The following is a 23,470-nucleotide window of genomic DNA, read 5'->3' on the forward strand; positions in this document are numbered from 1 at the left end:
GAGAAGGGTACAGCCTCACTTTTGTGGTATTCCTTTCAAAAATCCATAGCCTGGATCCAATCATGAGGATACCCCCGGAAAACCCAAACTGAAGGGCATTCTATAAAATAAACTGGACTATATTCTTCAAAAATGACAAAGAAATATAAAGAAATGTTCCAGATTAAAAGAGACTAAAGAAACATAACTAAATGCAAAACATAATCCTGGATTGCATCCTAGACAGGAAGAATATAAATAAAATATAAATAAAAATGACATTATTGGAACAATTACAAATTACAAATAGGGAATGTAAATTAGATAATATTATATCAATGTTCATTTCCCTGATTTTGATCATTTTACTCTGGTTATAAATATAAATATCCTTCTTCTTAATGAATACACATTAAGTATTTAGGATAAGGGGGTATGGTGGATACAACTGACACCTATAGATGGAGAGAAAGATAACAATAAAGCAAATGGGGCAAAGTATTAACAATCAGTTAATCTGGTGAAGGATATATGGGACTTGTTTGTACTATTCTTTTAACTTTTCCATAAGTTTTAAGATACATCAAAATTAAAAGTTACCCCCCCCCCCCCCAAAATAAGGATTCCCCAAGTCAAGAATCTGAGGTTTCTGGATTAGGTCCTTCTAGTGGATAAGAAAACCCTGCTGGATTCTCAAGATGATCATTGCTGGGATTTTAATTGGAATCGAGTTGAATCTATAGATCAATTCTGAGAGAATTGACATCTTGACAATATTAAGTCTTTTAACCCACAAACATGTGTCTCTCTCAATTTATTTGGGTGTTCTTTTAATTTTTCTGAGCAGTGTTTTGTAGTTTCACTGTGAAAGTGTGTTTCACATCTCTTCTAAGAGTTATCCTTAAGTATTTCATAGTTTTGATGCAATTGTAATTTTTTAGATTTCAATTCCAATTGTCCATTTCTAGTGTATAGAAATAAGATGGATTTTAAACTATTTTAATTAATTTTACATTCTGCAACCTTTAAGAAACCCGCTTATTAATTCTAGTAGCCTTTTTTTTTTTTGTAGATTTCAGCAGATTTTCCACATAGATGATCATGTTACCTGCAAATAAAGATAGTTGTATCTCTCTCTTTCCAATCTGGACACCCTTTATTTCTTTATCTTGCCTTAATGCTTTGGCTAGAACAGCAGTGAGTAGGAGTGGTGACAATGGATATCCTTGCCTAGTTCCTGATCTTAGTGGGAAGACATTCAGTCTTTCACCATTAAGTATGATATTCACTGTAGGTTTTTTATGGATGCCTTTTATTAGGTTAAGGAAGTTCTCTTTTAGTCCTACTTTACTGAAAAATTTTATCAAGAATGAATGTTGTGTTTGTAAATGTTTTTTCTGTGTCTATAGAGAGGATCTTATTTTTTTAGTCATTTAATATATTCTCCTCAGATAGGAGTTGCATCACATTAAACTGATGAGAATTGATGATGACACTTGATTTTAGTCAAATATCCAGGAAGTGATTAGTTTATTCTTAGTAGCTACTTGAAACAATCCCAATGTCTATCAACCATAGAATGGAATATAAATTATGGTATAGTCATATAATGGAATACTACATAGCATTAAATAAAGCAAATTACTGCCACATACTACAACACAGGTGAATCTCACATAATGTTGACTGAAAGAAGTTAGATTCAAAAAGTCCACATTGTGTGATCCATTAATATAAATTTTGAGAGCAAGCAAACTAATCTAGTGATGACCTTGGAGGAGAGTATTGAGGGGGTGGGTCACAAAGGGAACTTCTAAGGCATTGGACATGTTCTATAGCTTGATCCAGGGGTGGTCAGATGGATGTTGACATGTGAAAACTCTTTGAACTGGACTCTTAAGAGCTGACAAAAGATGTTATCTTACATCTTGCTTTAGTTTCCTGACTGCTAAAGCAAAATGCCAGGCAATAGGTTGGATTAAAAAAGAAAAATTATTGGCTCACAGTTTTGAGTCTAGAAGTGCAAAATCAAGGCACCTCAGGTGACACTTTTTCCCAGACTTTGACATTCTGGGGCTGGCTCCAGCCATCCTTGGTCCTTTGCTTCTCTGTCACATGGCAGTGCACATGGCAGCCTCTCCTGCCTTCTCTGGGTTCCAGTCACTTATTCCTGTGGATTTCTCTCTGTATGTCTAAATTTCACTCTGCTTTTAAAGGATTCCAGTAATAGGATTAAGACCCATACTGATTGAGGTGGGCCACACCTTAACTGAAGTAAACTCATGTCAAGGGCCTTCTTGGGGGGTGCACAGATAGTTCAGTAGTAGAATTCACACCTTCCATGTGAAAGACCAGGGTTCACTTTCTAGCCTATGCACTCAAAAAAATAGTCAACAAATGATGCTGCAAAAATGATATATTAACATGGAAAAAGAATGAAATATGACTCCTATCACATAGCAGACAAAAAAGAAAAAAAAAGCCCATGTACAATGGCTCACACCCACCGGAATGGATTAAAATTAAGAACATGTTTTTCTGGTGGTATATAACTCCAAGCCACCACATACTTCAATAAATTTCTTTAATAGAGTGATTTGTACAGAGAAAGGGTAAAATTTTACGTTTTTGGACACACATGTCCATATGTGTACTGGATCACCATGTAAAATTAATTTCCTACTGAGGGTTACTATCAAATGAGCTTAAAAGCCCAGGACTCTGGACAGTTGCTAGAACAAACCTTCTGGAATGCAATATGATCTTGTCACTCCTCAGCTTAGAACCCCCCCTTTCAGGGCTCTCAGCCTCATCTGTCGCCATGGGCAGTGTGCTTGTAGTTCCAGCACATACCACACTTCTCGTAGCTTCAGTCTTCCCATCCTGTGGTCCCAGCCTGAACGCTGATCCCTTCTTCCTCTGTCCATCTGACTCCTGCTTGTCCTTTAAGTCTGAGCTGTAGCATCATCGCTCCCTGGAAGGCTTCCTGTACCTTCAGCCATCCCATAACTCCCCTGCAAGTAGAAATGAACCCCACCCCCTGCTTTGTGAATGTACTAAACCCGCTTAGAGCCCTATTCTCCCAGGGGTGTTGACAAGACATGTTGGTCCCCACCACATGGATTCCCAGGTCTTCGAAGGCAGAGTCTGGGCCTCCTTCAGCTCTAAGCACTGTGTTCAACAGGAAGCTAGCTCCTGAAGGTTGCATTGACTAGAAAATGCTTTACAGTTTTAATACAGAGTTTTAGTGGAATCGATATATGATACGTTATAGGATGATGTCTAAGGAATTCGAGTCTGCTACCGGAACAACTACTTCCATAAAAAGAAAGAAGAAATCCAGTTCGTCCGTGTTCTTTGACTGCCTGTGTTTCCGTGTGAATATCGCTATTGCCGTGCATCAATCCTGTTGAAGGTGCTGTTTACATTTTATTTTAGCTCCCCAGTTCTGGCGATCTGTGGAGCATTCACATGGACTTCGACACCAAACGGCTGGACCCCTGGGAGCGGATCATCCCTACCTTCAAGTACAGCCGAGATATACCATTTTTTGAAATGCTTGTCCCCACCACTGACACCGTGCGCTTTGGGTATTTAATGGAGAAACTGCTGGCGGTCAGGCATTCAGTGCTGTTTACTGGAATAACTGGAGTTGGTAAGGTAGGAAATCCACAGCAAACAGAAGTGTGTGTCTAGAAATGAGAGCACAGCGGCCTTAGAAGTGTAAGCCCTAGAAATAATATGTTATTTCTCAGGGGGGAATACTTTTGGATTTTGATAACTTTTTAGAAAGTAACTATTCTGAACCTATATCGACCTTAGTAATATCCTTAGTAAAGGATATTAGTAAATCCTATATACTAAGGATATAAACATCCTTAGTAAGCTTTTAATGACCTTAGTAAAAAATCCAAATTTCCCAGTTTCTGAATAAGTGCTAGGTGTCAACATTGCATAAGCCAGAGCCCTGAGGACAGGTGCTGGTGCCTTGGTGGTTTTGCATGTAACCTGTGGGGTTTCTGGGGCTGACAATTTCCCTGATTAGGGTAGGAATAGTCCAGAGCAGGGCTGTCAGGGAAGGTTCGTCTGTCCACTCTGCCTATTTACTTCTGTCTGACATTGCAGCAGAGCTGATTAGAACGTTTCTTTGACTCTGGTAAATATAATTAAATGGAATCTCCAGTAAAATCAAAGCAGACATTCCAAATCTGACTCTAACCTCTCTCCTTTTATCCTATTTATAACCCATTGGGCAGGATTATTATTGATATAGAGAAATGAAAGATATTATATTGAAACTAATTAATATATTTTTTTAAATTTAAAGTCTGTTATTGCAAGAGGATTGCTAAATAAAATTCAAGAATCAGCTGGTTATGTTCCTGTTTATCTAAATTTTTCTGCTCAAACTTCTTCTGCAAGGACGCAAGAGATCATTGAGTCAAAACTGGAAAGGAAAAGAAAAAATATTCTAGGTAAGAATGCCATTTTAATTTGTCCCACAAAATTTATTTAAGTTAATAAGTCACTAACAGAGTGCTTATAATACTTTTAAAATTGGTAGCACACAGGCACAAAATGGTGGAATAGAAAATTTTACAAATCATTCCCTCCACTAGAAAAATGAAAGAGCTGGAAAAAGAAACTAGAATTACCTGGGTGATAACCCCAGAACCAGACTGGACATATAGAACAACTACAGGGGTCCAGAGGCAGTGAGAGGCTGGTGAGAGTTCAGCTTTTATAAGTGACAGCATGAACCAATGACCAGCCCTATGGCATGGCTCAAGGGCCCTAGCTGCTTGGCTTCCAGGGGCCAGAGGATGGGGGTAGAGCCCTGCATTTGCCTCTGTGGTCTTGAGAAAACCCGTCCCTGGGGACATGGTGGTGTCAATTGCTGCATTCCTGAGCAGTGGAGTCATCTGCTTTGCTTAAACTTCCCTTTGCTATCACTCATTCCTATTTTCCCCCCATGTTTGTATGTATGTATTCTCCATAAATTAAATGTGGCATCCTACAGCTCCACTGTACTGGATTTCCCTTGCATGCAATGGGGATGCTTTAGAATCTCCAGGATGGTGAGATGGCATTTGTATAAGGAAACTTTTGGCATTCTGCTTCCTAGTGTGAAAAGAAAATGGCTTTCATCCCTCCACTTGGCAAGGGCAGCAGATATGTCTGGGATTGAGAAAGGTCGAGACTTTGCCAGAGAGAGTCTGGAAGAGTGGGGGTGAGAGAACACCTGACTGTGTGGATGATCTGGCCAGGGCCACCTCTCCTTGCAGGGGCCAGGATGGGACCACGGGTACCCCTCCTCGTGGAGGGGCTCTGCTAGTGCCCAGCTCACACAGGGGAGAAGAACTGAGCTTCTCTGACCTACAAGGATCTGTCCCTTTAGTCCAAATCCATGCCTTCCACTTTCCAAGGGCAAATCATAAATCTTAAATGAAAGTCATGTATTTTATTTCCCCCAGGAGCACCAGGAAACAAACGGGTTGTGATTTTTGTTGATGATTTAAACATGCCCAGACTGGATTACTATGGCTCTCAGCCTCCGATTGAATTACTTCGGCAGTATCAAGATTTTGGTGGATTTTACGACAGAAACAAACTCTTTTGGAAAGAGATACAGGTTACTTTGGGCCTTAAATTACTTTGTGTGTTAAATTTAAATGGCAAGGAAACATGGCTGCCATGTTTCTTACGTGTTATTCCACTGTTCACCAAAATACTGAGTTCTTGCCGTGCTTGAGTCAGAAGATTCACTGTAGGTGAGACAGTCTTGGCTTCCCTTCCCGGAGGACTGGGCTTTGGAGTGTGGATGGACATGCATTTACACCGCCTGCCATAAGTGCAGAGAGACCTGAAGGCCAGGGCAGGGGCCTGGGGGAGGAGCAGGGGCTGTCAGAGCTGGTTTTTAAAGGCAAAGCATGATAAAGCAGAGGAAGATTTTCCATCTCAGAAGCAAGGTGTGTGAAATACCACACTGGCAAGACATGTCAGCCCCAAAGCAGCAGGAAGTAAGACTGGAGAGGCTTTCAGGGGTCGCGTCCCAGAGGGCTGTAATGCCACCGGGAGGGGCAACGGTACATCTTGGTCCTTCCCAGGACCTCCAAGGGGCTTGGAAGGGGAATGCGTGAGCTGCAGGGGAGGCAAGACCAGGAGCAGGGGCAGGGGCAGGTCCTGGGGCAGAAGAGAGGAAGGTCAGAGCCCCATTACAGGGAAGTGCACCAGCAGGCTTTTGGGGCAGATTGACAGGATTTGTGAAGTGTGCAGACAGAGGGAGAAGGGGGGACCTAAGTGGAGTGCTCATTTCCTAGACAGTGCTCATTTCCCCAGCATGTGCCTGGGGTGAATGTGGTTTTACAATAAAAACAAACGCCTACCTGACCCAGGTGCTAAGTGACTCCAGCTTACTAACTTGTTTAACCATCTCAGCATCCCTGTGGGGCAGTGGGTGATACTAGTCCCATTTTACAGATGTGGGAAAACAGAGACCCAGAGTGTTAAGAGTTAAGCCAAGCTACCAGCCCAAGATCCCATGACTAGTAAGGGGCAGAACTGGAACTAGAACCAAGAGTGTCTGGGTCAGGAATCTGTGCTTTCAGCTAAGATTCCTCTGTGCCCCCTTGGTAAGGTCAAGCACCTTGGGGCACCCAGGTAGACCTGTGGCTGACAAGCTGTTGGCCTCCTAACTGGGTGCTCTGAAGGAAGGATGGACAGGAAGATCAAGATCTGGAAGGAAAATAAAAATTCAGCCTATAAGTTGTAGTTAAAGCCAGAAAAAATAAAATAAACAGCTTATTTTAGGTTAACATATATTAAACATTTAATGCAACATATCAGACACGGTGTCCAGCAATTTAAACTGCAAGAGTGGGTGCAAAGTATAGATGTCATTCATCCAACAAATATTTATTGGGCATTTCTCTGTGCCAGGTCTTACAGCAGGTCTTGAGGATACCCGAGTGAATGAAACTGCCATAATTGTTGCCCTAGAACAGATGACATACTAGTAAGCATGTAAGCAAGGAAGGGCGAATCACCACGGAAAAGAACAGGTGAAATGTAGCCATCACATACAGTCAGGTGAAAAGTTTGAGATGAATCATGATTTTTTTCTTTAAGTGAAACAATCATTCTTTGAAGTGGAAGAATGAAGTAAGTGTAAGTGACAGAGGGGGAAATAGAGATTGAAGAGAAAGAGTCTTCGGAGAGGTGGAAATTGATGGGGGCACGGGCGTAAGTACTGGGAAGGGGCCTCTTGGTACCTGGGACAGATGAGCCCGTTGTAGGTCAGCAATCTGCTGAAACAGGAAACGTTCGGCCCACTGTCAGGCCATTTCTATGTAATGCAGCGCTTGGGAGGCACCCGGCAGGCGTTCAGAGGCCCCGCTCCTGGTAGAGGCGCCGCGGGGACGCGCACATGGTGTGGCTTTCTTTGCCGGGTGACCCGAGCGCATTCCCCCCCCCCCCCCCCGCAGGACGTTACCATCGCCTCGGCGTGCGCCCCCCCGGGTGGCGGCCGCAACCCGGTCACCCCACGCTTTCTGCGCCACTTCAGTATGCTGAGCCTCCCGATGCCGTCGGAGCACAGCCTGAAGCAGATTTTTCACGTGAGTGTGGCTTATACTAAAGTGAGAGAGAAGAAAACGAGCTGTGTTAGTCCCAAGGCTCCTGCTATAAGGGTAGTCCGAGGTGTTTGGAGGAGCCCAAGCCTCCCTGCAAAGGTCGCTGGTAGGCGCCCGTGTGTGTGATTGTGGTCTTAAGAATGCAAAGAGATGGGCAGAACGCGGGCGGCCCTTGCCTTTACCGAAGGCGCTGTTGTAGGTCCTGGTCTTTTAGTAACAATATGGTCCTTAGCAGATCTGTCAGCTCCCTCTCGTTCCTGAGAGCCAGTTCTTCCTGGCCACCGGCCCACCAAGTGGCACTACCTGATGACCCCCCGTGGAGCTCTTGCTCCCCACACCTAAAATAGAACTCCTCACCTCCACTGCTGCCACCCACCCCCACCCCAAGGACAGGAGCCTCATTTCTCCCCCGAAGGGCTATCTTCTTGTCTGTTAAGTGGGGAGAATAATCATGCCTGCCTGTAGGGTCATTTCAAAGATTCAGTGTCAAGTGCTCAGTTTCAACAATGTGAGATTATTTTAATGATGAGAGAACACGAAGCAGCCTGGTTAGAGAAAGCAATTAGCAGTCAGCAAAGGCTGCTCAAAGAGAAATTATAAACCAAGTCTGGGAAGGTGGGAACTGGCAGGGAGAACAGAGCCTGGGAACAAAAGACATGTGGGCAGATGCAACTGTGGCAGCAGGGAATGAGAAAACAGAAAGGGCAAGGTGGCTCCGGGGCTGGTTTGGAGAAGCTGACTTAGGAGTCATCCTTAAGGAGCTGCAGAGCTGTGGTCGGGAGGCAGGACTCAAACAAATCGCCGATTCACCAGCACTGGCCTCTCCTTCCAACAGAGGCCCTCTTAGGAGAGAGAAAGGGACAGACACGACCTGCAGTAGACGGGAAGTTGTTTTCCTACTGAAATAGCTTCCATCCGTGGGAAGTTATTTGTAATATATTTGAAATAGTTCCAATAAGTGATTAGGAATTAATGCCAAAATAATATGTAAGAACCGCAAGAATTTGAAAATTTCCTCATGCCAAAGCATTCTTCTTACAAATCGTGGGAATTCTGACTATCTTCTGGACATATTCCTAGTAGGGACTTGGAGTATTGCCAAATACATGATGTCAGCCAGACAAGTAAGTAGAATACCAAGCCATGGTCCTCAGAAAACTCTAATAGCATGCTCATTTTAATTTATGAATACCACTTGAGTAACCCTTCGTTCATCCATTAAATATTTACTGAACACCAGACATTGTTAACAGACATTTAAGTTTCATTTGGAACAAAATAGGTGTCATCCCTGTCCTCGAAGGGCTTCTACCATGGGGACCAAAAATAAACAGGTGAGCCAATCTATATAAATAAGATAAGAATTCTCATTTGACTGTTCCTTGTCACAAATTCACAACTCGCCCGATCTTCATCAGATTTAAAGATGGAGTTTGGGATGGCTGTACTAAATGTAGACCGTGTGAAGAACATCAGACTTATGTTGGGGACCCAGGATGGGGAGTTCCTCAGAAAGACGGGGTCTTCATAAGCAACTGAAACGCGTGTTTAACAGGAGGCCCACTGTGGTCAGAGGAAATAAATGTATTTCAGGTTATCTCAAAATGTCTCATATACGAACCCCATATCCAAAGTCGCAAGGACTGATTGTAAACATAGAGTGTAAACATAGACTGGTGGCTTCTCCCACGAGAAGGTAATGGTGATGGGAACTTAACTATTTTAAAAATGGCTAATCATTTCCCAAGAAACTGAGGTGGTAAGTGGGGTAGGTTAGCTAAGAAACATGTATTTTCAAGTTGTGGTTAAGTTATGAGAAGATCAAGGAGCCGTGGAGAGACTAATGAGGGCACTTATTTTAGATCAGGTGGTCAGGGAGGCCTCCCTGGAGGTGAAAGTACCAGCCAAAGAGAGTACAGACTGGGGGCGGGGGGGGGGGGGGGGGGGTTGGGGGGGGCGGTAATGTGCAAAGACCCTGAGGGAGGAAAGGACAAGGGGCATTCAAGTCAGTGCAGCGGAAGGCTGCCAAAGGCAATGAGGCCAGATCAGTCAAGGCCTGGTAGGAGATGACGGAGAAACTGAAAGGGCAGGAAATGCACTGAGAGATGCTGAAATTCTAGCAGGGAGTACCATGGCTTGATTGCATGATAAATGGTGACAGAAGGGGGAGGGGGCAAGAGTCGAAATGGAGAGACCCGTGAAGGGAAACAGGGAAACACAGGAGCTGAGGGAGTGGAGAGCCCAGATGAACAAGAGAGGGTGCAGAGGGAGTGGAGTCAGGACAAACAGAAGAAAGCAGATAGAATCGAGACATGTATTCATTACTGGTTATGTGGGAGGAGCAGAGTGGTGAAAGTTAAAAGAGACTTCCCAGATTCGGGTTAGGGTTACGGTTACAATTAGGGTTAGGATCTGAGTGGAGAGTGAGGCTGTTTGCTGAGCAAAGGAAAGGGTTGAGTAGTCACACTTTAAGCATGCATGAAGATGAAACTGCGCAGTGTGAATCATTCACAGTAAAAGTCAGAGAAAGATCTTGGGTCCATTTCCAGAGGAGTGGACCTGTCAACAGGCAGGGGTGTGCGTGACTGGGGAGCCAGCATGGGTGCTGCACAGACATAGAAGACAGGGTGTGCCCTAGTGAACACAAGGGCCTTACTACCCAGATGACCCTGCATTTGGAATTTGGCTTTCTAATTATTATTAGAAAACTGCCATCAGATCTGGAGTGTATGAAAGATAAGTGTCTGGTTAAAGCAAAATTTAACCCGCTCATATTATATTTCTGGTTCCAGGCCATCTTAAACGGCTTCCTGACTGACTTCACAACAGCTGTAAAGCAAACAGCATCAAACATTGTGGAAGCCGCAGTTGAGATCTATAACAGAATGAGTGTGGATCTTCTCCCAACGCCAGCCAAATCCCATTATGTTTTTAATTTGAGAGACTTATCCAAATGTGTGCAAGGTAGTATACCGAAGTCTCCTCCTCTAACCCGTGCTCTCCCTCCATTTCCATCCCTCACCCCAAATCCCTCAGGGAATTGTGTGTACATGCATGCCTGTGGCTTTCCTGGAAGTCCCATCCCATGTGCTTATCCACCTCACCTCCTCCAGCCCCAGCATCCACTCTTTCCTCAACAGCCAACATCGTCTCACATTTCTTGCTCCCAATGGATGACCTGGAACCTTATTTCACTGAAGGAAAAATACAGAAGCAATCGGAACTGCCTTTTCTCCCAACCCCTCAGACAACCTGCACCCACCTTCCCTCCCCTTGCAGTGGACAAGCTGCTGCTGCCCCCATTGCGTGCCAACACCCATCTTTGCACTGAACCCCTGCCTCTGCTCCCTGCTCATGGATTTTCCTCTTGTATTTCCCATTTGTCTTCTGCAGCCTCTGCATTTCCTTAATTAAAAGTATGAAATTATTAAAAATAATTCTCTTTGGGGCCGACCGCCCCCCTGCCGTATCTGCTCTTTATTAAGAGACCCCTAAAAAGGGGTCACCTCTTGCTCTCCCACTTACTCCCTCCAGTTCTCAACAGACTCCGACTGAGCTTTTATGCCTGACGCTGCACTAGACTCCTTGACAGTTCACTCTCTCCACCTTGACGCATCCAGTGGGCACTTCTCAGTCTGTACTTGCACATGTCCACGACGTTGAGCCCAAACCACTCCTCTCCGCCTCTGGAAACCCTTCCTTCTTTGGGGTTTCTGGGCCCTGTCTCCTGGGTCCCCTCCTCTCTCCCTGTCTGTCCCTCTGCTTCCCTGCCTCACAAGGTCCAGATGCCCAGGGCTTCATCTTTGGTCCCCCTTTTTTTTGTCTACACACACACACACCCTAGGAAATCTCGGTCAGTTCTAGAGCACAAAATGCCATTATCAGAGATGGTGCTCAGATGTCTGCTTCCAGCTTCCTCACTCCTCTGAGAGTCCCCTCTGTATCTCCAGCTGTCTTCTCACTTAGATCACCTGTGGGCTTCTTAAGGTTGGCAAGTCTGAAACTGAATTCTGGCATTATCCCTCCATGTTTAGCCATGGGACCCGGGTCCCACTGCAATTCCTTGCTCTGGTCACAAGCCTTGGAATTATTCCTAATACCCCCTTCCCTATCCACTCTATCAGCAATTCTTGAGGCTTTACTGTCAAACTTTATCCCAAATCCAAAAACACTTCTTACCACTCCCTATACTACTACTCTGTCCTGAGTCTCATTGCCTCTCACTGGGATTTCCTCAATAAGAGCCTCCTCTCTTCTCTCCTGCCCCTCTCCTCATCCCCAGCTCTGTCTTCTCCATGGCAACAAAAGCTGTCTCCTAGAAGCTTAGATCTCCCAAGGCTGCCTCCCCCCACCTGCTCGTTAACTCTGTAGGATTTGGGCCTCTTAGCCTTCACTGTCCCCCACCTCCCTCCTCACTTCTATCACCTCTTTTCCAAGGCCCTTTATTTTTCCCATGGAATGTTCTATCCATGTGGCTCATTTTCCCTGTTCAAATGTCACCTCCTCAGCAAAACCTTATGGCTCTTCATCCCCTTCATAGCCGTCATGACCTGACATCATCTCTTCCATATCTGTCTGCACATGTTTCACTTCTCGCTCTCCCACTGGCAGTTCAGTGCCCTGAGGACAGAGACCATCTAGTCCACCATCCCCAGTGCCTAGAATTGGGCCTAGCACTGAATGAATGAGGAAATGAGTGAATGAGTAGTATAGAAGGTCAGAATTGATCCCCTTTGTCCCCTGACACCCCTACCCAGAGCTCTTGGTACTACACCACTCATAATATTTTTTCTCAACAAAGATTCAAACAAACTGAAATATGTGAGTATGTCTTACATATCTGATTTGCGAAGTAGCTTAAGTGATAGTTATTGAACACTTCCATGTAAAACAACAACTGGGTACTCTGTATTCCAGGCCCCTCTTCTCTCCTCAGCAAAATCAAGTCCCTGACCCAATGCAGCTGAGATGTATTGTATGTCAGTGAAACTGGGAGCAGACGAGAGATCACAGCCAATGGCAGGAGCTAAGCTTGGCTTAGGAATCCTGACTGCCTTGCCTGCTTCTTCTTAGTACTCAATTCGCACCACAGATCCCCAGTTTTTCCAGCTCCCAAACCCAGCCTTGCGACGACTTTGTTTTTCCTCCTCCTTCATGGTCAGCCTGGAGATTCTTGGGGCTGGCTCACCATCCTTGCCACAGGGTGACATTTCTTTTCCCCTCCTTCAGTGAAATCTAACTCTCCAGTATTAGCAGTTGGGTCCTGGAATTCATCAACTCATTTTTCTAGAAAAACTTGGAATATAGTTTTGTTTCTCTAGTGTTAATGAATAGCTTCAGACTCACTTCCTAGTCCACAGAGATTTTTTTTTAATCTAGTTAGTTATTTATTATCTAGTTAGTTATTTATTGCCTCTGTGTTGCTGTTTTTTTGTTTTTGTTTTTGTTTTTTACCAGAGAAGTTGTAGGTTTACAAAGCAATTATGCAATGTTACCGTTTTTTAGATAACTTCTGCACCTCAAAAATTCAGGATACATTTTATTTCTGACAGTAGCTCATCATAAAATATTCAGGAAATTCCGGTTTTTATTATCTTTCCCCTTATCCCCACATATGAAAAAATGTCTTGGAAATTCCCTTATTTCCACAAATATTGACTGAGGAAAATTAAAGCTTTAACCATTTCAAGAAATGTATCAGTATTAAACACACAGTGTGAACTGCGAAAAGAACATAGCATCATTACCCATAAAACTGCCCCATTTCTCCAAAGAAGCGTTGGCAGTATCTCCTAGGTTACAGGGGCACACGAGGTGCTAGGTGTCCACGTGCAGAGTACACGCGCTCCCTGTCCCCCATTTGCACAGCGCCGGGATGAGAGATCCCTGTGGAGAACAAACATTTCCAGGTGCGGCTGAACATCGTTGCTTTTGTTATAATTTGAAATTATTAGATCAGTGTTTACAATAACCAGTCACACATGAGCAAAGTGAGTACTCGGAATACTTTGAGCAGAAGCCCAAAGAACAAGGGGCATTTGATGAAGACTGTGCATGGGGGAGAATGAAAGAGCGTACCAGTGTTTTTGAAAGCAGTGTAAAGTGTAGGGAGAAAAAGTTGCCAGTTGAATATATAGCTTTTTTTTTTTTAACACGCGTGATATACCCCACCTACCATAATGCAAACCGAGATAGAAATGTGATTACTGCCACTCCAGCCATGAAGCCTGATCACTATGTGCTCAGTTAGAGAAACATCCACAAAGAGTGAAAGTGTTGGTGTCAGGGTCTGCGTCCTAATTTTGTTTTCAAGAAATGAGGTCACCATTATTATAGGCATATGTCCACTGGAGAAGCTCCCGTTTGTTGGCATTATGGAGGCAAAGTGGACTTCAGGGTTTCCTAATCTGTCTCTTTTCAGCTATTACTAGATAATCTACTGAAGTATAATATCTTTTTTTTTTTCTTTTCTTGGAAAACAGGTATCCTCCAGTGCGATTCAGGAACAATAAGAGAAGAGATACAGATATTTAGACTCTTTTGCCACGAATGCCAAAGAGTGTTCCATGATCGTTTGATTAACAATGAGGATAAGCACTATTTCCATGTTATTTTGACAGAAATGGCCAGTAAATATAAATCTTTATTTAGCTGTTCCTTTTTTTTTTGTATATATAGAAAAGCAATTTGGTTTCTATAAAGGTAAAATAAGATGAGTTTTTGTAGGGTAATACAAAACAGATTTTAGTCATTTATGAATAAAAGTTATTTTCTTTGAATTTCAATATATCAGATTTATTATAAAAATTATTTTATTGAAATTCAAGAAGTTTCATGTTTTTTAATTCAGTGTAAATTTTTAAGTAGAGAAGAGAAAGTATGTGAAACAGCATTTTACCTGTTTAAGAAGCCAGTGTATTTCTAAGGCACTTCTTATTTATTAATTAATGAATTCCATAATTATTATGTAATAAAAATGTTAAATATTTGTCAATTACTCTTAATCTTAAATCTGGGATACTGTCAGCTAAACTAAAGTAGTACAGTGTTAACACTGTTTTCTCTTAAGTTTTCTTTATCCTAGTTAAGGCTTCTAAGTGAAGCAACTGCTCATTATTTTCCATGTTTTATCATTAAAATACTGCATTCAAGCTTCTCATATATTAAACATTGATTTTATTTTTTAAAATAGACAAACATTTTGGAATTGCAATTGGCCTGGAATATTTTTTGAATAAGCCCATCATTTTTGGAGATTTTATTAAGGCAAGTATATTGTGTTGACTTAACTCTGTGAAGATTTTAAGGCATTTACTCTTTTTCCAGTTCAGGTTCATGTTCTGCAAGAACTTTATCTCTGTTAAGTTAAAGGTCTAGGTTAGCAAACTGATCCTGGGTCCAAAGACACCCACCTCATGTTTTTGTAAATAAAGTCTTATCGCAACACAGCAACATCCCATCCATGTGGCTGCTTCCATGCTACATCAACCTAGAGCAATAGTCAACACAGAGACCATTTCATCTGCAAAGCCTAAAGTAATTCACTCTCTGGCCCTTAACAGAAAATGTTTGCTAACCCCTAATCTAGTTATATTTGTCTTGGTGATAGTCTGAATCACCAAGTTCATCAGGTAACTCCACTTGGAAGGAAGAAGAGAAGTTGACCCTCTCACATCAGGACCACTGTCTCCTTAGTGCACTCTGTGTACTGTTTAGGCTCTACTCACATGCTTCTCGTGAGGGGACGCTCAGCAGGTATCATCAGGTACCTCTCATTAATAGCAAATGTCTCCTTATTTTAAACTCCTCAAGTCTGTCCCCCTAATAACGTCTACACTTTTTACCTAATTTTAACCCTCTGGACCTGCCTAGAATAACTCTTCCATCTAAGCACCCTGCCTGTGTAGAAAGGCCACTCTCTCATTTCCCCAAGTTGACTCCTGTTTGAGTAAACTATTTCCAGTGTCTCTGAGAGGGCTGGGGCCAGGTCGCCAGTTTCCTATGGAGAGCTAGGTACATGGCAAGTACTCAAGCTATGCTAGTTAAAAAGTGAGTGAATTAATCATCATGGTTTATGTATGAGATACTTCACACCCTGGTAGCCCTCTTCTAGATAAGTATCACCTCCTGACAAATATACAAAATAAGCAATTGAGCGGTACAAGGGTAGTTAAGTAGTAGAATTCTTGCCTGTGTGCAGGAGACCCAGGTTCGATTCTCAGACCATGCACCAACCAAAAAAAAAAGTATATATATATATGCAGTTTATTTGAGGGACATGTATCTACTTAAATTAAAAATAAAGACCAAGTGTTGTTTTCATGTGACTATTACAGTCCCTGTGTGTTTCTAGCGGTATTAGCAACAAATCAAAGAAAAAGAACTGGACACTTCTTGTATTGCCTATATATGTATTTTAGTCAAAAGTTCCAGGTGAAATGCCCCCAGGGCACTTATTAACAGCCAAGAAAAGATATCAATAGGTCCAAATGGGGACTTGATTCCCTAAAGTTTATAGCTCATATTTCATTCTGGACAAGTAATTTAACCTTAAATGCTGGCTGTGTAAAAAAACTACATATAGTTCAGGCATGATTTTTTATAACCATACCAGTCTACCATGCATAATTTTCAAACCATTTGATGTCAACAGTTTTAGAGCAAAAGTATGAAGCCAGAATTAACTATAGTGAGAAAAATTAAAAACCTATATCTGAAATCCTGTGTAAATTTTATTGCAAAAGTTATTGAAAGTTCAGTGTACCACTTAATGAACTTAAATGAAATGGATTTTTCCAGTTTTAAGTAAAAATCTGGGTTTCTTTAGTCCTGTTGGTTTTGAAGTCCTGTTAACACACACACACATACACACATACACCCATATATGATTAAATAACAATGTAGATAAAATAACATTCCCGTCTATGGTTATGAATGCTATATATACCTTGTTCCAACTTTGTTCTTTCCCATAAATTATCTTATAGTTTGGAGCAGACAAGACTGATAGAATTTATGATGATATGCCTGATATGCAGAAAATCGCAAATGTTCTACAGGACTACCTTGATGATTATAATATCGTACATCCCAAAGAAGTAAAGTTAGTGTTCTTCCAGGATGCTATAGAGCATGTTTCAAGGTAACGTGCTGTATATAAGGTGCACAACAATGCTTTGATCTGATTTCCTTTGTGTTGAAAGGTAATGATTAAGTTGCTAGTGCCCATCTAGCACTAAATAAATTGCTAGATGGGCAAAAGTCTACTTATTTTTTTGTTTCCTTTGACTACTCAAGCAAATATTATGCAATGGGTTGGTTTAAACAACGGGGATTTATTAGCTCATGATTTTGAGGCTGGGAAAAAGTCCAAATTAAGGCATCACAAGATAATGCTTTCCTGCCAAAGACTGGCATTTAGGGGCTGGCTGTTGGTAATCCTTGGCTCCTCTGTCAGTGGCAATGCACATGTGGCCTCCCCTGGCCTCTCCCTTCTCTTCTGGGTTCTATCAGCCTTCAACTTTTGCTTCCGAAGCTTTCTCTTTTTCTGTCTGAATTTCATTCTGCTTATAAAGGACTCCAGTAATAGGATTAAGACCCATACTGATTGGGCTGGGCCACACACATCTTAACTGAAGTAATCTCATCAAAAGGTCCTACTTACAATAGGTTTACACCCACAGAAATGGATTAAGTTTAAGAACATGTTTTTCTGGAAAACATACTACTCCACACCACCAGCATATCTCACTGTAATTTAAATTTTAAAAATATATATATAGTATGAATATTTTATAGAATCCCAATGTTATTATTTTTGCTAAATATTAATAGATTTTTGCACAAATATTAATAGATTGTTTTAGTTTATTTTTCTGTGTTCTATCTTGTTACAAAAATGATCTGAGATGTTTTACAGGATGCATAGACAGGAAAACAGGGATAGTTACATTCATTTCTATGGAAAGAGGGGATTTGAGACTATGGTGAAACAAGTTGAATCAAAAATCATAGATTCCATGTGTTTCCCCATTGCAAGATCTTTTAAAGGACACCCTTCCACATGGGCATCTAGCCTGAATACTTGCAGCCCTAGGACCCAGCCAACTTTTGCCAGTGGATCATGTCCTAGAGGGCAGTTCTGCCACAGTCTGTTCCCCATGACTTCTGGAACCAGTTCTCACTTGCAAGCTGTAATAATGATGACATTGCATATAAAACCATGGCAAGGGGTATCTCCCTTAATGGTCAAAATGCCAAGAACCATAAGAAATAATGATAAAATGAAAACAGTAAGTGTTGGTGTGGATAATTATGCATACATTGATCACTGAAAGCTGCGTGCTCTGAGGGAGGGAGCCACGCAGGAGCCGGGTGGCCTTTCATGACTTAGCCTGGGAAGTCACATGGCACCACTTTTGCCTATTCTGCCAGTCAAAGCAATCACACAGTTCCACCCAAGTTCACAAGAAGAAATAGAGGCTCCATGTCTTGATGAGGTCGAAGAGCAGTAGGACCAGAAACATTTATTGCATTCATTTTTAGATAGTACAATCAGCCACAAAGAGAATAAGTAAATTGTCTGACATCCTATAGCTAGTAAGCGGCTGGGCTAGAGTACACATCCATGGCAGATACCGCCACCCAAAATAGGTCCACTCCTTTCCTAACAGCCCTCCAAAGTTTGATAATCTTAGCTTTATCTGCTCCAAGCTAAATTATCTCAGATCTCTCACTACTATCTTTTAGAGATTTCTAGCACTTTACAATTTTTCCAGCTTTGACATAGTTTTCTGCATACTAAGCAGAGTAGGATATGTGTGATAACAGGATTTTCCATGGTCTACCATGGCAACAAGATGCAGGTAGCTTGTTTTTTGCCTTGTCAATGGCATTTTAGTGTTGGTCACTGTTAAGGCTGACACCAAAATCTCTGAGAATTTTTCACCTGAAACCTAAATAAATCAAGTCTTCACTCAGCCTTTATTTCTTCTGTTTAACTCCAACTCAAGAATTTATGTTTGTCCCAGCTCAAGTGTTACAAAATAGGGCCATTTGTGATTGGATTGTTGAGCTACTACTGCTTCTCATCCGTCTGCTTGCTGACATACATACACACAATCCCCTAACAACTTTTATTCCAAAATTTGGGCAAGCTCTAAGCCTGAAAAGAAAAAAAGACAATGGTGGCACTCTGGTCTGAGAAACTTTCTGGAGGGTAGATCAGATAACAAACAATGCCAGCTTCATTATAGTCATACTCTTTCTCAGTTTTGTGATAATCACTGAGCAACTCAAAGTTTGTTTAGAACATTAGAGGAGGAAATTAAAACCAGTTGTAGAAAGGAGATTTAGTTTTCAAACAGACAAAGGACTGCCATGTAAATGACAGTGTAAACATTTTCTCTTTTTTCTGGGGAGGATCAGTAGTTAAGAATTAGGGGAAACAAATTTTTAATTGTGGGAAGTAAGAGCTTTTAGACAACTGCAAGATTAGCAATGGGAAAGGGCTTTGTGATTGATGTGAGTTATGGCACAATTACTTAATATTCCATTATGCAATAGATAGTGTATTTCCTTTTAATTTTATTTCCCTAGGGCAAGTGGGTAAAAGCCTTCCCAACTCAGGAAAAAGTTTTTGCTTCAGAGCCTGTGCTTTCTAAGAAAAGCAATTGGTACTAGGCAGTTTTTACCCAAACCGTGGCCCCAAGGTTGTCACCACACTCCAAGAAGGATGTTAGACAAGATCTCTCTATGAAAATATAAGCCATTAATTAGGAGAATCATTTATTGCCTTCTACATCAGAGAAAAATGTAACTTTGGAGGATACTAAAATGGAGTAGTTTTCTATCCATTGATATGTACATTAACAGAAAAAATAACACTGGGAAGCAGAATGGGCAGGTAACCTGTTTTAATTAATCTCAGATGGAAATACTCAAACTGCTATTAATATTATACATGAAACAAACAGTAACATATAATATGCAAGATTTTTATAATATTCAATATTTCCCCAACTGTAGAACACTTGTGCACTATAAGGAAAAAAACTATCAAAACATTATTATATATCCATTAACTCTCAACTTTATACACACATGGGGTAGCTGCAGAGAAATAAGCAAAGATAATCTGTTGTTTTCCCAGCTCCATGTGTGTTGTGATCGAGATGTGTGTTGAAATGGTGCTCATAGTTCATAGATGTGTCATTTATCATTCTGCAAAGGCAAAGAGTCAGCAAACTTCTTTTGTAAAAGGACAGACAGTAAATATGTTAGGCTTTGCAAACCATACTGTCTCTGTAGCAACTACTAAAGTCAACAGTTGTAATGAACAAGCAGCTACACAGGCAATAAGCAAATGAATGAGCATGACTGTGTTTCATAAATTGTATTTAGAGACAATAATATTTTAATTTCCTATGATTTTCACATATCCTGAAATATTATTCTTCCTTTGATTTGTTTTCAACCCTTTAAAAAGGTCGAAACCGTTCTTAACTTGTGGGCCATAAGGAAAACAGTCCATGAGCTGGAATTAGCTCCTGGGCCAGAGTTTGCAGATCTGTGTTCTAGACAAATCTGCTGTTGTCAGGGCATGGGAAGAGCAAACCTGCCCGAGCAGACGAATTTGGAAGTTTGTACCTTATTTAAGAAAACCCTGAATGATGAACGAGAGTCTGCTTTGTTCTGGAGGAACAGTTTTAAAAATAAATCGTTGTAGATTCCTTGCCCTGTGCTCATGCCACACAGCCACCATCCCCTGCCAGCAAAGCCAGTGGCATGTAATAGCTGGTTAATAAATGTACTCTCTGTATAATGATAGTGACTAAATGTACAAATTTTAAAATGTTTGCATGAGGAAGAACAAAGGGATGTCAATAATGCAGGGTGTTGAGAATAGATGGTAATTAATATTTTAAAACTTAAAAAAAAAAAAGAATGAAGCAGATCAGGTCAGGATTAAGGAAATTCAGAATACAGGGGTGAGGAAGACATTGGCTATATTTTAGAACTTCATCTACTTTTTGAGAACAAAGGAAGAAAGGTTTATTTTGTCCAGGACCTAAATTTTCTGTGGCATATAATCTAACTCAACCTATCTAGATGAAACATTTAAACAATCCAAACACAGGGATGCAGAGTAAGAAAGAGGGCCTTATGTTTCTTGAAGATGACTGTATAATGATAGTTTTTGCAGTGTGACTGTGTGGTTGTGAAAACCTTGTTTCTGATGCTCCTTTTACCTATGGTATGGACAGATGAGTAAAACATATGGATTAAAAATAAATAATGGGGAACAAATGTTAAAATAAATTTAGTAGATTAAATGCTAGTGACTAATGAAAGGGAGTGGTGGAGGGTATAGGAAAAAATAGGGGAAACAAAGGCTAAAATATATTGGGTAGATGGGAATACTAGCAGTCAGTGAGGAGGAGGGATAAGGGGTATGGTAGGTATGAATTTTTTCTTTTTTTAAATTTCTTTCTCTGAATTGATGCAAATGTTCTAAGAAATGATCGTGGTGATAAATATATAACTATGTGATGATTTTGTGCGTTATTGATTATATACCAAGAATGGAATGATCATACAGTAAGAATGTTCATGTTTGTATGTTGCTATATTTAAAAAAATAAAATAAAATAAATTACTCTATTTCAGTTTTTTAAGGTCTCTAATAGTTGACTTCATCATATTCATAATTTGGTAAATGTGTACTGAATCTTGAAGGTAGTTAGAATACAAATAACATGTTTACCTCCTTTTCTCATACAAATATAATATTATTTATAAAAATTCACATTACCAAGATCTTCCTAATGATAGGACTATTGCATAAGGAAGTCACCTTCATATTGTTTACACAGCAGAGAAGTACATCTACTGTATATTCTTTAACAAAAGTTATTACTTTTCTGATAATATACTAAATACATTCACTGCAGTAAATTTAGAAAAATAAAATTCCACCTCCTCATACAGAGGAAACTGCTGTTTAGTTTTATAAGCATATATAAGTTTTCACAAAATTATAGAGTTAAATATCATGCCTTTAACACTTGACATTACATTTGCCTCCATGGTCCTATATAATTAAATATTATTTTAAAATATGGCCTTGTACCATCCAAACATATTTTCCGTTTGTTTTTAATGCAACCTTTATTTTGCTTCATGGCCTTTTTTCCCCCTCTAATACTTTGAAAAGATTCTATTTGCAGCTAGCTTTAAGGTGGTTGTTGTTTTTTAAAACATCGTTATTATGATAACAAAAAAAGTAGGAAAAGCAAAATGTTCATCAAAAGAAAATTTGTTAAATAAATTATAGTATATCCATACAATACATAAAATTTTTGTATTTACTGACATGAAAATATCCAGATTGTAATATCTAGCAAAGCAATTACAAAATAAAATGTGGAATGGAATACAATTCCATCTTTGCAAACACATAAATGTCCCCAGACATAAATTCATTTAAGAAATATTTATGATGCTGTACTATATGAAGAGGACAGAATCTATGCCCTCACCACCATATGGGTGGTGAAATGTTAGCAATGTTTTCTCTTTTCCATTACAATAGCCATGCTTTATTTTCATAATTAAAAATAAATAGATAAACCTTACCATCAGGGAATCCCTTGATACTGTGTCAAACTTTAGGAATATCCAAATCAATAGGCCATGCCCTCGATCATGAGGCTTACTCTTGTGAAGCTTATGTAAGTAGCAGAGAAGCTTAGACTACATGTAGGCATACCTAAGAGCTACTTCTGGAGGACCTCTTTTGTTGCTCAGATGTGGCCTCAGTCTCTCTAAGCCCAACTCTGCAAGTGAAATTATTGCCCACCTCCCTACATGGGACATGACATTCAGGGATGAAAGTCCCCCTGGCGACGTGGGAGATGACTCCCAAGGATGAATCCAGACCTGGCACCATGGGATCAAAAATTACATCCTGATCAAAAGGGGAAAAGAATTGAGAGAGTTCAAATAGAGTCGAGAGGCTACTCTGGAGGTTGCTCTTATGCAAGCTTCACTTAAACCTTGCTACCTATCATAACCTGCCAACCCCCAAGCAGGACCATTCCAGCCAATCCTAAAGAACACCTAGGGCAATATATAAGATTCCACAAGGGTTCCAGGCACTAGAGTAACGTTCCAGAAGCCTACAACCTCCAGATGGGTCCCTGGTCCAGATAAGTCCTGAAACCTAACCCAGCCTCTCCAGAACATTAGATAGTTTCATCTCCCTACTCCATATTAGTGAAAGACCCTTCCAATATCAAAAATTTAGATTTGTCATAGCCCAAACACTCCTAAAGAGAGGTATGGAAAGATCAAAGGTGATGGTGGAATTATACGTAGAATATAGGACTTAACAAGTGAATATGAATGCTGAATCATTAAATTGATATCTCTTTTAGTCTCCAGTATTTTAGAGCAGCTAGAGGTAAAAACCTAAAATTGTGAAATTGTAACCCATGCCAAAACCTGAAATATGTTCTAGAACTAATTGTGGTGCTGTTCTTGGAAATTTATAGCTTTTTTGTATATATGTTGTTTTTCACAAAAAAGAAGAAGGAAAAGTGTCAATTGTGATGAAAAAAAAGTTTTTAAGCTCTCTAGCCTCCTATATTCTGTAGCAGTTAGAAGGAAGAATATGAAAGGAGTGTATGGTAGCCCATGACAAGCTCTGTGATCTGTCCTGTAACCACTTGTTGAAGAGTACTTTGAAAACTATTGCATTTTTATTTCTTTGCTTTGTATATATGTTATACTATACAATAAAAAAACAGTTAAAAAATAAAAAAGATAAGGTAGACAATTTCTGGAAAGCAATTTGTAAT

The 23,470-nt window shown here is 40.6% G+C and overlaps 1 protein-coding gene and 1 long non-coding RNA gene across 3 annotated transcripts in view; one reads left to right on the top strand and one right to left on the bottom strand.

Moving 5' to 3' along the window:
- Positions 1–23,470, top strand: part of DNAH6 (dynein axonemal heavy chain 6) — a 295,021-nt gene that overhangs the window by 143,451 nt on the left and 128,100 nt on the right. Inside the window, exons 38-45 of the mRNA XM_077134752.1 lie at positions 3,418–3,639; positions 4,307–4,454; positions 5,454–5,611; positions 7,464–7,595; positions 10,403–10,574; positions 14,093–14,239; positions 14,803–14,876; positions 16,598–16,752. Of these exons, the coding sequence (XP_076990867.1) occupies positions 3,418–3,639; positions 4,307–4,454; positions 5,454–5,611; positions 7,464–7,595; positions 10,403–10,574; positions 14,093–14,239; positions 14,803–14,876; positions 16,598–16,752 (1,208 nt within the window). The remainder of the gene's footprint in view (positions 1–3,417; positions 3,640–4,306; positions 4,455–5,453; positions 5,612–7,463; positions 7,596–10,402; positions 10,575–14,092; positions 14,240–14,802; positions 14,877–16,597; positions 16,753–23,470) is intronic.
- LOC143661261 (uncharacterized) overlaps positions 1–23,470 on the bottom strand; it is a 201,515-nt gene that overhangs the window by 41,306 nt on the left and 136,739 nt on the right. The window contains exons 4-5 of one of the 2 annotated variants that reach the window (XR_013164472.1): positions 10,715–10,804; positions 9,051–9,173 (exon numbers count right to left, since the gene is read on the bottom strand). The exons of the other annotated variant lie outside the window; for it this stretch is intronic. This is a non-coding gene — a long non-coding RNA (uncharacterized LOC143661261). Of the gene's footprint in view, positions 1–9,050; positions 9,174–10,714; positions 10,805–23,470 lie in introns of those variants that run through there. 2 annotated transcript variants of the gene reach the window in all.

This window comes from Tamandua tetradactyla, chromosome 17 (assembly GCF_023851605.1).
Source record: "Tamandua tetradactyla isolate mTamTet1 chromosome 17, mTamTet1.pri, whole genome shotgun sequence".
NCBI lineage: Eukaryota > Metazoa > Chordata > Mammalia > Pilosa > Myrmecophagidae > Tamandua > Tamandua tetradactyla.